The 16,801-nt window shown below is 41.7% G+C and overlaps 1 protein-coding gene across 1 annotated transcript in view; it reads right to left on the bottom strand.

Moving 5' to 3' along the window:
* Nucleotides 1-3,584: 3,584 nt before the first annotated feature.
* Nucleotides 3,585-16,801, bottom strand: part of DYNC2H1 (dynein cytoplasmic 2 heavy chain 1) — a 182,940-nt gene continuing 169,723 nt past the window's right edge. Inside the window, 4 exon segments of the mRNA XM_048493723.1 lie at nt 3,585-4,902; nt 10,380-10,496; nt 14,365-14,446; nt 16,436-16,545. Coding sequence (XP_048349680.1) covers nt 4,744-4,902; nt 10,380-10,496; nt 14,365-14,446; nt 16,436-16,545 — 468 coding nt within the window. The 3' untranslated portion in view covers nt 3,585-4,743.

Genomic DNA, 16,801 nt, shown 5'->3' with positions numbered 1-16,801 from the left:
AGGAGAGAGGAAATTTCCCTTCACAGTTCCCAATAACCAATTGGATTCGATGTTTGTGGAGTAGCTATGAGGGCTTGTCATGGACCAGCCAGATCCAGCAGCTGCCAAAGATCCCTCCGATGAAGAGTCAGCTGGTGGCCCTGGCTCCTACCCACAGCCAGTGGCAGAAGTGTTATGAGAAGAAGCAGCCCTTCTGGGTCAAACTCAAACTCGCAGCCAGGAACCAGCACAGTGACACCCTCGGCCCTATATCCGCCATGCAAAACACCTATCTCACACCCTTCCTGAAGGAATTAAGATAATATAATGACCCTACCCTGGAGAGCATTCCCATCTCTAGGCCTGGACTATACACCCCTGCATAGACAAAGGACTTGTTAATGTGTTGCCCCACGTGTTCCAGCCAAGTGTTATAACCCAAGAACTTCTTCCTCCGACTAATCTCTCTAACAACCATTTCATTTACATTGTCATTGTTACAAAAACTGCAATTTCATCAGTTTCCTCCCACCTTCAGGCATTCTCAACCTTGGCCCACAAAGCTAATACCTCAACCATTAGATTAACAACTGAGCCATTACGATTGATGTCTGTCACTTGTCTTTCCGTGGAAAGGCAGGACTCCTCTTTTCGTCCTGGGGATTAAGTGCCACTCTGTATAACCCTGAGGGTTCCTTTTCCCCACCAAGAAGCCCCCTCTCCTAGTAGCCATTGTTCAATATCTCTGGATGCCTCTCTATCTTTGATATTGTCCCACAATGCATTGCTCTTTCTTCTACCACAGCCACTCAGCACAGTTCATCAGATTATTCCACTCCAAGATCATGTCACTTACTCCCCAATCCCTTTTGTCTATTCCAGATCTATCTACTGAACACTTCTTATATCTTAGGACTGTGCCTGTATTCTGCTGTTTTGATCATTGTGTGCTTGTGTTCTCCTATTATCCCTAAATAAATTTGTTAAGCTTCATCTTGCTCTTCTATAGATTTTCTTGCAAAAGCTGACTTCTGTATACATAGACAACAGAGACCTCAAGCTTGCCAACATTTTACAAAGCCAGGAGTCTGCTCTCGCTAATTCCCCGCTCTACAAGGGACAGATTCCCACCATTTTAGGTAACAATTGTGTTGGCACAGATCTCACAACATTAGCTTATCTTCAAGGTACTCTGGTATTGAGGATTTCATCAGCATCCTATAGGTCTGCATCCAGATTAGTGTGACCATGGGGTTATTCAGCTGAATGTGAATAAATTACTAATTCAAAATCTGCAATTCCGGTTCTTCTTTCTTAGAACTTTATTACAAATGGCTCCTTCCAGGATTGTTATTCCCTGCTGCCTGGTTCTGCGCTGCGCCCTGTTATGTTGCTGAAACTGACTATTGTTGCTGCTTGCCGCCCTTTATTAAAGGGATAACTAAGGATACCATCTATTAAGTATTTTAGAGATATTGCTAATTTTCAGTTTTACAGTCTCACATTGGTTTCTACACTCTTGTTTTGTTAATGATGTAGAATATTGTTAGCCGTTCTGAGTGGTATAAAGTGTGGAATGAAAGTCAAATAAACCAACTAACAATTACATGCAGAAATCAGATATTGTTCAATGACATTGTTGGATCCTGAAGACCATTTCCACTGATGGAAAGGGGGGGGGGGCTTAATTTTTGATGATCACCCTCTTTTGTTGCAGACCTCTGATTCCTTCTTCATGCTGTTCCTGGGGCCTCCCTGTCCCCCAGAACAGCATTTCAGAGGCATTCTAGGTTGCAGCGAAGGGAGGAGAGTGAGAAAGCCATATTCCACTAAAAGAAATGGAAATTTCTGGTGAAAAAATTACTGATTATCATCTATTACTGATGGCCTAGTCAGCTGATAAAGCAATCACTGCACAAATAGTCACAGGTTCCCCCCTCCCCCATTCCACTCCAACTGCAATGAATCTCAGAAGTAGGAAGGGCCGAAATTGGTACAGTGTTATAAACCATATATAATACATGTTGTCTGCCCTATACCAAACCAAACAACTAATGGTTTGCTGCCAGTAAGGACATGCTGGCAGGCCAGTCTGGTTAACAAAACAGGAAGGTGAAAAAGGCAGGTGGACTGACATTCCAAAGTGATGGCTCTGTCACCAAAGCGATGGAGAACCTGAGGTAAGACCACTGTGGGAACATCACTGTGGGAGGCATGATGTGGCTACCTTGCAAACTAAGAAAGAAGGATAGGGCTGCTGACCTGTTTGCATTCAGGTATTTAAATCCTAGTCAGAATGGGCCATGAAAGACTTCTCTGAAGCCAAGGCCTGGAAAAACAAGAAGAGGATAAGAATGAGCTCATCCTCCTTCCCTTTGGTCTAAGGCAGCCATTCTCAACCAGGGTTCCCTGGTACCCTGGGGTGCCGTGAGCATGTCCCAGGGGTACCGTGGCAACACTACCGCCCCCCCCCCATTTTTGTGGTGTCTCCCACCAGCGCCAGCAAGGACATGGAGCTGGCCCATGGGGCAGGGCCTGCCACAAGGTCAGCAGCCACCACCACCACCAGTGCTACCCTTCACCCTGGAAGGGGAAGGTGGGGGGTGTGGCAAGCAGGGGAAATGGGAGGGGAAGGTGGAGGGTGGCGGCAGGGGTACCGTGAGATATGAAGAGTGAGGTCAAGGGTACCCTGACCTCGAAAAGGTTGGGAAACACTGGTCTAAGGCAAAACCAAAGATGGGAGAGGGGGGTGAAACAGGCTGATTTGCTTAAATTAACACTGATTTACAAAAGAAAAAAACCCTGTATGCTGCCTTCCCTGTGTTCAAATCAGTTTCACTAATACAGTTCATCAGTGAGGCATGCCCGGAGCCACATCAGTGACAGCGAATCTCAGCTCTGTGACAATCGTGCACATACATGAATTTGTATACCTATCCCCACATATTGTATCTCCCTTTGGTGATTTTTTACTGCATCCACTGGCTATTCCCAGCATAGGAAACTCCACTGCAATTGCTTGAGCCAGCTGCTGACTTTGTCTCGGTTCAGCAAACGTTACTCCCTGTTCCAACTCTCATATGCTGCTGCAGAGGCTCAAGTGGATCAGAATGTAAATCCCAGGTCCCTTTGATAAGACTGCAATCATTGCAACACTATCTACAGGCCTTTTTCCCCTAAGACACACGACTGTTTGCATGGAAGGAAAATGCAGCTCTTTATCATTCTAATTTGAAGCTCATTAATATTCCCCTTAATTTGTGCATACAATCCAGATTCTTATTAGGATTCAGTCCAGCCCATCCATCATTTTTTGTTCTCTCCCTGTGATGCACTTACTGCAGGAGACAGATAATGCATTAAAATGTATAACACTGAAAATGCTGATAACTTGAAAGCCCCATCAGACAAAAACGGCAATTGAAAGGCTGGAAAAAAAAAAAGCTTTATAATAAACATTTCAGTATAAACAGCCTTTTTTGCCAGTTGGCGTGTAAAGAAAATTCCAAGCTTAAAAGCAGCAGTATGTAGCTTTCACTTCTAAAACCAATTGTGCGCTTAGGAAAATGGCAACTCGTAGAATAAAAACAAACAAGACGCAGAAATAGAAAAGTCAGAGCAATTTTAAGGCTGAAACAACCGAGACAAAACAGTGTGATAAAATACACCTGGAAACACAACGTGTTAAAATCCTGAAAAATTGTAAGTGGCCATTTGCATTTTGCAGACTGTCCCAATGAGCAATTGATAATGACTAAGGTCAAGAGAAGGAATCCACCAATCACTGGTGATAAACAACTTCCATTCATTTCAGTAGAAAACAAACAAAATTAATGTACTCTGCAAGTCACTGAATGAGCAGATTGTACACAGTGGGTACAAAACACTGAGAAGTTCTCCTGCACAGGACCCCTTAAAATGAATGAATACTGTGCATTGAGAACTATGCGTTTCCACAGTTCATATTTATTTCAGTGGCATTTGTGCAGGAGCATTTCTCAGCACATTGGGACCATTAACTGTATGCCAATTGACTATTATGTTATTTATTTTATTTTTATTTATTTTATTCAGCTTTTATCCTACCCCTATCCCTGCAGGGTGAATTACAACACAATTTATAATACAATCATAAAACCTTTAAAATTACCAATACAATCTTAAAACAATAAATAACGTCGTACATTAAAATAGTTATTAAAACAAAATGGTCATAAATAATCCTCTTCCACCCCCCCCCCCCCCCCCCCACCCCGAGAAGATCTTACTTCACTCCATCCGGCTGGCTAGGTGGAAAAGGCCTGGTGGAACAATCATGTCTTGCAGGCCCTGCGGAATTGCGACAGCTCTCTCAGGGCCCTGACATAACTTTGTAGCTTGTTCCACCAGGCCAGAGCCAGGGCCGTGAAAGCCCTGGCTCTTGTTGAAGCCAGTCGGACATCCCTTGGGCCGGGGATCATCAACAGGCTCCCCTTCAATGAGCAGAGGGGCCTCAAAGGGTAATATAGGGAGATGCGGTCTCAAAGATATGTATGTGACTACAGAAGACATCCGGCAGAGTGCTTCATTTTGCTATCAAACCAGCCAACTCTAACGAGACTGCTTCTCAACTACAGTTAATTATAAAAAAAGCAGGTTTAAACAACACATTTGGATTTCTCATAATATAGTTTTAATTTATTATTGCATACATATATATAAATAGAGAGCAGAGACAGACATTTTTTTAAAAAGCACCAGGGACATTCAGAGTCTACTTTCCTCTTATTGGTTTTTCAAAAATAGAGCTGCTCCGCACTGGATCCATTGGTCTTGGTGGCCTCCACACGGCACATCAATGTTAGTCACGACGCAGTCCCTCTCAGCACTGGTATAAACGGGCAAAGAGATGCACTCTTCTGGGGAATAGGGCCCGTAACCATTCTGTCAAGAAATCAACAATCCACTTGAATTTGAAAACGTTACTCGCGTCGATTTGATATATAGGATGCATTTGGTCTGAGCGTTATATGGGGGAGACTGATAATTAGGATCTCCTTTTTTTAAAAAAAAAAACCCTTCCATTTAAAAACAAAACAAGTAGGAGTCTTCGAAACGGCTTTGAAATTTAGGAAGTGGCGGTTCAGTCCTTTACATCCCATGTTGTTTCTCTGATCTAAATTCCTCCCAATCCCAAATCTCCAGCGCTGCTGTTGGTTCAGCTGAGGATAAAGGATAACGCACCGCATGAACATCCTGTTTTGTTTTTGGTCTCCTGTGAAGTTTATTCAATTTTCAGGGTAGGGGTGATTTAAATTGAAATTCAGGGGGAACTACTGTTGAGGGAGGGGGCGTTTAATCCTTTCCTCTCATGCTACTTCCTCAAAGCAGCCTCGAGGGCTGCTAATTCAAAAACAAACAGGACATCCTGATCCGGGATCTCCAATGTCTTGTTTGAACCTTAATGAAGGAGAAGTTAGAGGTTGATTGTAATAACTTTAATTCTGTGTAGAAATGGAGAGCAAGGGTGAACAGCTTAAATACTGGAAAGACTCTCTAGTAACAATGGCTTATGTGAAATAATGTACATTTCTGTGGACTGTGGGTGATATGCAAAGCAATCCTAAACAGTGTTACATTTCCTGAAGTCAATAGGCTTAGAAGGATTTATCTGTTTCAAAAGGTACTGGTAGTCTTTTCCAACTGTGGAAATCTTGTATCATCAGAGTCAGGTTTCCACAGCCAGAATCAGGTTTCCACGTATGCCCAAGGACTTTGGCCCCTTCCACACTTTCAATCCACTTTCACAACTGTTTGCAAGTGGACGTTGCTAATCCGCACAGTAAAATCCAACTGCAAAGTGCATTGAAAGTGGATTAGTGCATTATTCTGCATGTGTGGAAGGGGCCTTAGAACTGCAGTAGATTGGGAGTGTTGATCAGTGGGCCTAATTTCCACCATCAGCCTCAGTTTTCTGTGGTGACTGAATAGCGCCAGTATGGAAAGGAAGGATCGATTTGTTCATCCTATACATGTCACTGGAAGGACACTGGACAAGCTCACAAGGAAGTAGCTTCCAAGATGCTCCACTGATGTAGGGAAGGTTCCTGAATAATCTTTTCTGTTTCCCTGGAAATTTCGTAATGCTTTACCTTGCTCATAATAAATACGACCAATGGCTATGTTAATATGCAATAACGCATATGAATGCAAATCCACTTTGGAAAGAACACCACAAAATATATAAAATATAATGTAAACAGAACACAAAGGCGTGAAGACTTGTACAGAGGAGTTATATTTATCAGAAGATCTTTGGTTCACGCTGTTTTGTTGCTGTGAATATCAGCATCTTTCCTATTACCCTAGGTCAGTGGTGGCGAACCTTTGGCACTCCAGATGTTATGGACTACAATTCCCATCAGCCCCTGCCAGAATGGCCAATTGTAGTCCATAACATCTGGAGTGCCAAAGGTTCGCCACCACGGCCCTAGGTGTATGGATAGCCTTGTATTCCATAGATCCTCTGTATTCCATATGATATAGATTCCATATCAATAGATTCTCTGAAGATGCCAGCCACAGATGCATGTGAAACATCAGGAGAAAATGCTACTGGAACAAGGCCATACAACCTGGAAAACCCACCACACCCTTGTCCTATCCATTGTCGTAGATGTCTGATGCGCATCCAAGACTTGCTTGCAAATCCTGAAACTGTCAAAAACAAGCCACACTTCCAAGTCTTACTGTGAAGCAACACAGTTCAGAGATGGTAACTCCATCCCAACTGTACCACCCTTCACCTATTTTCTACTCTAGAAGTCTGGCCTTCCTTTCCTTCAAGGAGAAACAAACACGATATTTCTGTAATATAATAACCGAGATATTCTTTTATAACGCAAATCCATGCTTAAAGAAATTAGTATGTAAAAGAAATCATTTGAGACTTCCAATTTCTGTATTAAATAAAGATTACTGCTGTAATTGGAAAGTTGTATGGGGTACAATTCTTAATGTCTGGATTATTATTTTCCTTCTTAATGCCATGCATTTGAATAATCTTTGCAATTTGTTTTTCATTAGGCATACGTAATATCCAGTGTAGCCCTGTAGCTCAAAGGATGTTCTTTAAGGTCATATTCACAGCTTAACTTTTTACACATGGCAAAATAGCAGCAATCTGATATCACAGCTTTATTCAAGCTATTTGCAGAGTAAAAGAACATGTTTGAACCCACAATGTGCCATGAAGACTCTGGGCATTTACACACATGACTGTAATGGGTTTCTTAGCCATTATTGCACTGATAGCGGGCACATGTCAATATAAATAGGACTAGTGTAAGACAGAGAGAAAGACATCTTTACCAGTATATACCCCATTGTATACAATTATAGAAAGGGAAATATAAAAAGACCTAAGGATCAAATTAGATGTGATAACATAGCTGTGAATTTCTTTCCCCCATTTTTTTTTACAAATGAGGAACAGCCTCAAGAGCTGAAGGGTGGGATTTTGGGGGGGGCGGGGGCTGATTGACGCTTTGTCTTCCAGCTGTTTTGTCTGCTCCTCCTTAGATTTATTTTTCCCTATGCTAAAAAAAGTGTCAGAGTATCAAAGTGCCTCTGTAAGCATATTGTGTGTCTTGCTAGATCAGTCTGATCTAACTGACAGTTCACTGACAGCTACTTGATGCAGTGAGCTGGTTCAAACCGGTTCTGGCCAGCTGCTACTAATTTGTGTGTGACCTTTAAGCTGATTGGTCAGCTTCTGTATATATGTGTAAACAGCTGCAATTGTTCTCTCTCTTCTGAGCATGTTGTGTTGGTGAAGAATGCTGTCAGTATGTTCCATGACTCAATGCATGGCAGTGGTGAAAAAGGCAAACTCTATGCTGGGGATAATTAGGAAAGGAGTTGATAATAAAACTGCAAAGATTGTCATGCCCTTATATAAAGCAGTGGTGCGACCGCACTTGGAGTACTGTGTTCAGTTCTGGTCGCCACATCTCAAAAAGGATATCGAAGAGATAGAAAAAGTGCAGAGAAGGGCAACGAGGATGATTGAAGGATTGGAGCACCTTCCTTATGAGGAGAGGCTGCAGCGTTTGGGACTCTTTAGTTTGGAGAGGAGACGTCTGAGGGGGGATATGATTGAAGTCTATAAAATTATGCATGGGGTAGAAAAATGTTGACAGAGAGACATTTTTCTCTCTTTCTCACAATACTAGAACCAGGGGGCATTCATTGAAAATGCTGGGGGGAAGAATTAGGACTAATAAAAGGAAACACTTCTTCACGTTAACGTGTGATTGGTGTTTGGAATATGCTGCCACAGGAGGTGGTGATGGCCACTAACCTGATATTAGCTTTAAAAAGGGCTTGGACAGATTTATGGAGGAGAAGTCGATCTATGGCTACCAATCTTGATCCTCCTTGATCTCAGATTGCAAATGCCTTAGCAGACCAGGTGCTCAGGAGCAGCAGCAGAAGGCCATTGCTTTCACATCCTGCATGTGAGCTCCCAAAGGCACCTGGTGGGCCACTGCGAGTAGCAGAATGTTGGACTAGATGGACTCTGGTCTGATCCAGCAGGCTAGTTCTTATGTTCTTATGACTTTGTATATATCTTCTTGTGATTAGCTGCACTGTATATAAACTACACTTCACTGAAGAGTAACTGCTTCTTGTGGTGTTTCTCCTGGTGTTGCAGCTAAGTCCTAGAGCTGCTTCTTCTACTCTTGGTAACCAGCACTCTGCTGTGCAATTGCTCTACTTGCTAACAAAAAGATACAGGGCTGGATATCATTCTCACCCGTGGGAAAGCTGATTAGCAGTGGGACACAAGTCTAAATAAAAAATGGCTACACAGTTCAGTATGCCCCATTCATCTCCTTCTGACTGAAGTCTCCTAGTCTGCTTTTCATTGTTTTTTTTAAAAAGCTGTTTGTGCCATCTAGTTTGTTATTTCAGTTCTGTGGAAAACAGCTTCGATAAAATTGCTGCAATCATCAATTTAACAAAAAGGGAAAAGAAAAGAAATTGATGCCATTATACCATTAGCCAATATTCCTAGAGTCATGTCTAATAGTGGACACTATTCCTACAGTCATGTCTAAGAGTTGAAAGAGACCCCAAGGGCCATCAGGTCCAAACCCCTGTCTTGATGGCCCTTGCTGTCTCTTCCAGCTCTATGATACTAATTGTCCTAAACTTTAAAAAATAGGGAGATTCAAGTGGGAATTCATGAAAAACTCATGGGGGCGAGTGAAGAGTGGAATGAAGGGGAGTCTCTTCTTTCTCATCCTCCCCCCCCCCCCCCGCCCCATTTGTCCTTATTCTCTCTCTGGCAGGGGCCAGGGCTGCAGGTGGAGAATAAAGAAGAAACCACCTTCTGTCAATGCAAGTTGTATTTTCCATTGTCTGTTTGACAGATAATGCTTCTCTGGTTTTGGTGCTCTTGTAAACTCTTCTCATTAAAAAAAAGTTTGTGATTTTCTTATAAATCTGAAGTTTCCCAAGAGTTTGCAGAAAAATGGCTTTTGTCTACAGCTTGCTCTATCATGCAGGTTTTATAGTTCATATTCCATGGGCCAAGTTCAGAATTAGAAATGTGATACTGATATTAGGAAATGGAGGGAGAAGGTCTTCAGTGCCTTTTTCGTATGATCAATAATCTTCTCCCCCTTTAATTATTAATACTGATTGAAGAATGCCTCATATTTTTTCCAGTTGAGCAATTAGCATTATTACACTATGACGCTGAGAATCAAACGTCTCATTTTGAACAAACGCTGAATGAAGAAGATACTAAATGCCATATGGACCAATGTACAAATGGAGGGGGTTCTTTATACATATGGGAAAACCCCAGTGTTGCAAACAATAGAAAAAAAAGTCAAGGGGAAGGTAAAGTTTCACAGACAGTTCAGCACATGCAAATCCCCTGGAAAAACTAATCAGTGATATCTTCAATACACTTCAAATAATGGTCACCTAAACTGGTGCACAATTTTGGTTCTGTCCAGGAAAGTTCTCAGCTGAACAACCCTATCATTTATTCAAGTTTCGGTGATTTATCATGTGATTTCCCAGAAAAAGTGAAGATTAATGGTATTTTCTTCTATCAGAAATACTCTTATTTTTAGAGCCATCAGCATCCTAACAGTAATGAAACAATAACAACTGAATAAACCCAACACAGTCGGTGAAAACCAACCCATTTCCTTTTTCTCTGAAGTACAGCGTTAGAGAAAAAGAAGACTGACTTTTTTGCTGCTACCAGGAATATAGTTATTATACTACAAAGAATTTGGCCTCTTTATTAAAAAGCAGGTCAGACATCATACTGGAAACTTGTTACGGTAAAGGAAACCAATTACACGACTTCACATTGAGGACCATTAATAATGATGTACCTGTGGAATCCAGGCCATATAACAAGGGAGAACAGATGACACACTGGGAGAGTCGTGCTGGTTTTCTGAAAGTCGGTTTCCATCAAAACTACAGCCTTCTAGCTGAAGACCGGTGATCTGTTATGGAAACAGAAACTATTCAGATATATATTGATTACAAGTGACGAGAGCAGTAAATAAGCTGCAGTCTCTCGGTAGAGGTCATGTAAATAACAAAAAAGAAATGCCCATTTTAAAAAAAGACATTATAAGTATATACAAAAGACTAGACTGTTACATAAATGAAACTTCCTGCAGTTGAAATTTGCATTCTTTATTCTGCTAAGGGAAAATACCTGTATATGTCAGCATTTATGTCACTGGTAGGTACTGAGACATTACAATAATGGAAAGAGAGCAGCAAGAGCCAGGTAAACATTTATTAACAATGCCAAAAGAGAAGAAAAATAAATTTCTGAATAGGCACAGCTTCCTGTTGAGAAGATTGACATTAATGTTCAAAGAACGGATTGAACTTTTCTAAAGTCACTGAAATGTTGTTTTCACCAATATTGGGCAGAAATAACGCACAAGGGGAGTGAATCAAAGAACTGTTAACTGTATTTAAAAGATCATGTGACATCAAAGGCAAACTCTCTCATTCTGCTATTCAACAGCTGACGTGTTTTGACTTCTTCGTAAGTGATCGTGAAGGCCACACAAAGACCATCTGAGCAAAGTGCTTCATTCCTACTTTTAACAGAAGGAAAGCTCAGTAGAATTTAAGGGGCAAAGACAGCCATGGTTTTTTTTTTGTTACGGCCGTTTTCAGCCCCGCTCTCTTTCATAATAGTAATGAAGCGCCATCAAGTCACAACTGACTCATGGCAACCCCTCATGGGGTTTTCAACAGAAGAGATGAGCAGAGGTGGCTCGTCATTGAATTCCTCTGCACAGCAACCCTGGCCCACCTTGGTTGTCTCCCATCCAAGGACTAACTATGGCTGACCCCTGCTAAGCTCCGATGCGCTTGGGCCAATCAAAGCTATTTAGGCTGCTTTCTTTAAGTCTGCAGTTTTGAATCACAGCAACCAGTGAACCCATTTCACTGTGCTTCTCAAAACAGTCCTCTATTCACCGAAAGCCATTCTGATCCTGACATCTTTTGGGGGAGGTTACACATTGTCTCACCACACAGCTTCATTACTGTTGGACTCTCTTTGAAGCCACAAGCAAATGCCCTGCCAATTCCCGGGGGAGAGAAAAGTCAATCTGTTGCTGTCTCCTGACAGGTAGAACAAGTGATGGGAATACCCAGGCCAAGTCACTGGGAGAAGGCAACATAGTATGCCCCTGGCAAGGTGATTAGTGAAGAAGATGATCTCCTTTGCTGAATGCATTGCATGTTGCAAATGGCAGCTTGGATATCCTCCCTCTTCTGCATCAAGACAATACCGGTAGGAAAGAGGAATGAGAGAGAACTGCATGATCATTAAATGCCACCATGAAGAGATTAATGCTTTACAACTGGTTGCATAATCCCACTTACCCATTTGATGGCGTTTAATATTTATGCGCAAATGCAGTCTCTGTCGAAGAAGCAAAACATGGAAGGCTAAAGGGTTTGGGTGTTCGTGTTTTTCACACAGCTATTTAAAATCTTTCTCTGCAAAATTTATACTTTTGTTTTAACTGAGTTCGCAGCACTGTCAAAGTGCTCTTCCTGCCGTGATTTTAAATGTCTCCTTATCACAAGAGGCGTAACACTGACAAAGCAGTGTGCTCATTTGCATATGGGCATGGGATTGTCAGGAACGAGACTCTGTCCGAGCAATTCTAAATGTCATTAAGAAAGATGTAATTACGTACAAATTGATTTTGAATCGAGAATTCATCACAGCCTTAGCAGGAAGGATCTCTACCCTAATCATGCCTGGAGGTTATCTGCTGAATTAATCATCCATTGCAGAAATGATAATCCCCTCTAGGCCAAGTTGTAAACTTGGTTTCAGAATGATTAAAAGGGCATCTGCACTTCCAACAGTCTTCTGGAGATTACCCCAAAGATGACCTTTAAACATATATTTGTGAAGTAAAACTGCAAGTCTGAATGGCAGAAAAGTAGTTGCGTAATTGGGACAATTTCCACCCCAGGCTGATAATCTTCAGGGCTCGGCCTTCAGTAAGACATGACAGATTCCTCTGCTCCCATCACTGATGTCTTTCTCCTAATCAGTTTCTTCAGATATAAAGCTCTTCCTGTTACCCGATCAGTGTTATTCCAACTGAGGTCTTTCATCCCCAGACAGCATGATGAAAGATAGCTTCTCTAAATATCTTCTCCAAAGGATGGTGACTGACAGGCTACTGCCATCATCAAGAGTAGATTGTATGAACTTTCCTTTCAAAGATCTGCCCCAGTCTACCGCAATTTCCATTTAAGGAACAGGAGACACATCTTAAAAATCAGTTTGTCTTGACTGATATGATAAGAGTTTAGTGAAAGACTTGTGGTTTCCATTCTCAGCTGTAAAATTCCTTTCCCCTAGACACCAAAATGTTACTTTCCAAAAGTGGTACAAGGCATTTTCTTATCCAAATCAGTTTTGGTTGCCAAAGAAAGAACGAGATAGAGTGAAATAAGATGCCCATCGTTACCCACAATGAGCTGACAGGACAGAGTCCAATTAAAATATATATTATTTTAAGAAATATTGTGTCTTGGAAACGTTTTCTGTGGAATAATTCCACACACCTCTATCTCCCTCGCCACATAATTTCCCCCCTTGTATCTTCAGTTGCATTTGTTCAACACTTTACTGGTGAAAATGTATTATTCCTACTGGTGGAAGGATGTCAACCATGACGCAGAAGAACAACCCTCCCTCATTTTTTTTCTTTTGAAGTGGTACTCTAGTGTTACTGCACAGTGACACTGAAGTGGCAATTCAAAAAATGTCTCAGCTTCCATATCTACCATTGAAGACTACGTACGCAACATGGAAGTCAAGGAAACCTACTAGAGCAGGTGCCATTACTTGAAGAAACAGAAACATGCAGCCTGCCCTATGCCACAAACACATTTTTCAGTCAAATTAGAGCTGCAGTAATACACAATCATTCCTGAGGCAGTCCCTTATCAATATCACTCGCTCCTAACTGTGGAGACAATGTACCTTCACCTTAATACTACATTGCTGGTTCGATATGAAATTGACAAAGCTAATTGTAAGGAACTTGCAAAGTCCAGGCCAAAAGTAACGTTTCAGTTCTTTATTGATCTGGCAATCTAAGTCAAACACACGCAATGCGGGAACTGGCCTCCCAATGCAAGAGCAGCCGTTTTTACGGGCTCACCTCCCAGTTCCCACCAAAGTTAGACAAACACCTGCAGTTCCCATCCGAAAACGACATCAAGACAGTTTCACACAGACAAGCAAGAAAATACCACAGCAGATACTAAGAGCACTCCCCAATTCTGGGCTGCGCGCCAACCTTGGCAGGCAAGAACTCTCCAAGGTTAAACAGCAGCCTTACACTAATCAAATCGCCCCTGCTTCTTATCTCTGGCTCACTGTGACACTACTAGTTCGATATGACAAAGATAATTTTTACAAAAGTCTTTTAAAAATGGAGGATAATGGGGAAGAAAAAATGGCTGAAGGGGAGGTTGGGTTGGGGAGGTTGGGTGACTACATTAGGGGCATGGATAAAGGGCCAGGTATTTGGTGGGGTGGAGAAATAAAGACCGTTTCAATATGATTGCACACTAAAGGGAAGCTGGCTCAGAAAAGGATAAAAAAAACATCATGGGAAAAGTGCTTGAGAAAACAACGAAGGGAAAACGTTTCTGAAACCAGACAGGAAAAAAATGTGGAATTCAAAGAAAAACACATTTGGCAGCAAGAGTAGTTATAAACAGCTCACGCGGGAAAGACCTCCGTTTTAAAGAGAGATAGCTTCAAAACACCATTTCAATGAGAAGAAATCTGAATGCACACAGTACCTGAACTTGGAGTTTTGCTTCTCGTATTTGACCTTTCCACGAGGCTGTAAATTTTAGACTATCTACTGAACAGCTCATCACCCTAGAGGAAAGAAAAAGGAAGTCTAATGCTGTATAACGACTAAAAAATGAAAGAATTCTGAAAGATTACAGAGTGTGCCAATAATGGGAATAATTTTTTAAAAAAATGATACATAGAAAGAGATATGCGTTGGACTTTAAATTTTTTTTTTTTGGTGGCAAACTTAGTGAGAGTAAGAATATAAAATAGGAAAAAAAGCTACACTATATGTTCTCTGAATGTGCACCTTTTATTCCTTGTAGAACACCTTTTGCCCTGAATTTCTCATTTACATGCCTCTACACATGAGAAAATTTCCCCTCAAAAACGAACAGCACTTTAACTTCTCTCACATTTCCCTTACACTCTGGCACAATTCCCTTTGGAAATCTCCTCATCCCTTCTCTGCCTTTAATTGCCAGAAATATAAGGACTTTAATCACAAATGGAGAAGGTCGGAATTGGCCTCTGCTGAATAAGAGCTATTGTTAACAGAATGGAGAATTGAAAGCAGAGGAACAAAGGGGCTTCCTCTGAAATGTATTGTTGCTGACCTTTCTCTTAGCCAGACAGAGACTGGCAGACTGTCTGACCAATTTTTGTGAGGCTAAATTCCAGCACAGAATGTAGATCCTTTCGGGCAGCCCAGTTTTATTCCTCATAATCTGCGGTCTTGTGCTTTATCAATGCCCGGCTAGTCTGCTGCGTATCTCAAATTGTCTTTTAGATTACTGTGGCAAAGAATTCGCTACTCAGTAGTAAGGGATGCTATATGGCAATGGGCACAAGAGAACCTTGATGTTCTTTTTTTTAAAAGAAAAACTGCTCTGAGATGAGCTGGAGATGCACCACTTCTGCTTACTACCTTTCTGATAAAAAATTCACCTTCCAAAATTCACCTTCCAAAATCTTCAGTGTAACAGATACATACAATTGGTTCTTAACCAATGTTGTACGTATAAAGCAGGGGTAGGGAACCTGCGGCTCTCCAGATGTTCAGGAACTACAATTCCCATCAGCCTCTGTCAGCATGGCCAATTGGCCATGCTGGTAGGGGCTGATGGGAATTGTAGTTCCTGAACATCTGGAGAGCCACAGGTTCCCTACCCCTGGTATAAAGCAATAGTAAAATGAATGAAACTTACTCCAAGTATTCACAGACTATTTCATTCATCTGGTAATAGCTAAAAGCCTTTCTTCCGCTTTCCCTCTAAATTCCTATGTTGTGGAATTAACTAAGACTAAACTTTAAACAATGCTGCATCCTGTCTCAATCTCTGCTAACCGTACGTTCTCCACTAAAACACAAACCGGAATTACTGGTGGTTAGAAATTAAGTAAATAATGACCAATACTACAAACTCTTTTCCCTTCCTCTCCCAGCTTGGTGTAGTGGTTAAGGGCAGGTGGATTCTAATCTGGAGGATCAGGTTTGATTCCCTGCTCCTCCACCTGAGTGGCGGAAGCTTATCTGGTGAACCAGATGTGTTTTCGCACTCCTACATTCCTGCTGGGTGACCTTGGGCTAGTCACAATTCTTCGGAACTCTCTCAGCCCCACCTACCTCACAAGTGTTGTGGGGAGAGGAAGGGAAAGAAGTTTGCAAGCCACCTTTAGTCTCCTTACAGGAGAGAGAGGTGGGGAATAAATCCAAACTCTTCTTCTTCTTTTCTTCATTATTTTAAGGATGCTGTACTATGTGTCTACCCTATTTGTCATCACAAAGCCCAGTGGCCACACATTGGGCCTGAGAGGTTCTTTATACCCTTGATTTCATTTTTTTTGTTCTGAGCAAGAAGTAAAACACAAAGGTTTCTGAGCCCTAGTGCAGTGCCATACATAGCTGCTTGACTGAATTTGGCTCGAAGAGTTATAAGCTGTACAACCCTCTTGGACTGGTTTCTGATCTGATTAGGCTACCCTACACAAGGAAAGTAAGCAATTAAATAACAATAAAAGAAAGACCATGGCTGTAAGAGGTTCATAGCTCAGCTGCTTTGTTTCGCCTACCTGGCAGTCTCCTGTCGCAGGGCATTAAGAAATGTGTCTGGATGGAAGAGTTCTGAGAGGTCAAGGATATCTGACAGCAAAGTCTGCTTTTCTGCTTTACCAACCCAGTTCTATAAAAGAGAAAAGCATTGTTCAACCGCTGGGGAAAAAAACGTCCATTTTACTTGTTGCAAATTCACTGTTACACATTTCTACACACATTCCCCATGAAAATCAATGGCAATTACCGTGTAATTGTGTGCAAGGCTAGCACCTTGGAGGCAAATGATAAATTTGTGTTCTGCACGTTTAGTGAAGTCTCTGAAAGAAATATTTTTGCATTTTTGGGGTGAATGGTGGACCCCATTTAGCATGCTCCAGCAGATA

This window comes from Sphaerodactylus townsendi, linkage group LG04 (assembly GCF_021028975.2).
Source record: "Sphaerodactylus townsendi isolate TG3544 linkage group LG04, MPM_Stown_v2.3, whole genome shotgun sequence".
NCBI classification, from domain to species: domain Eukaryota; kingdom Metazoa; phylum Chordata; class Lepidosauria; order Squamata; family Sphaerodactylidae; genus Sphaerodactylus; species Sphaerodactylus townsendi.
The sequence above is the reverse complement of the archived record's forward strand: the minus strand, read 5'-3'. Positions and strand labels throughout refer to the sequence as shown.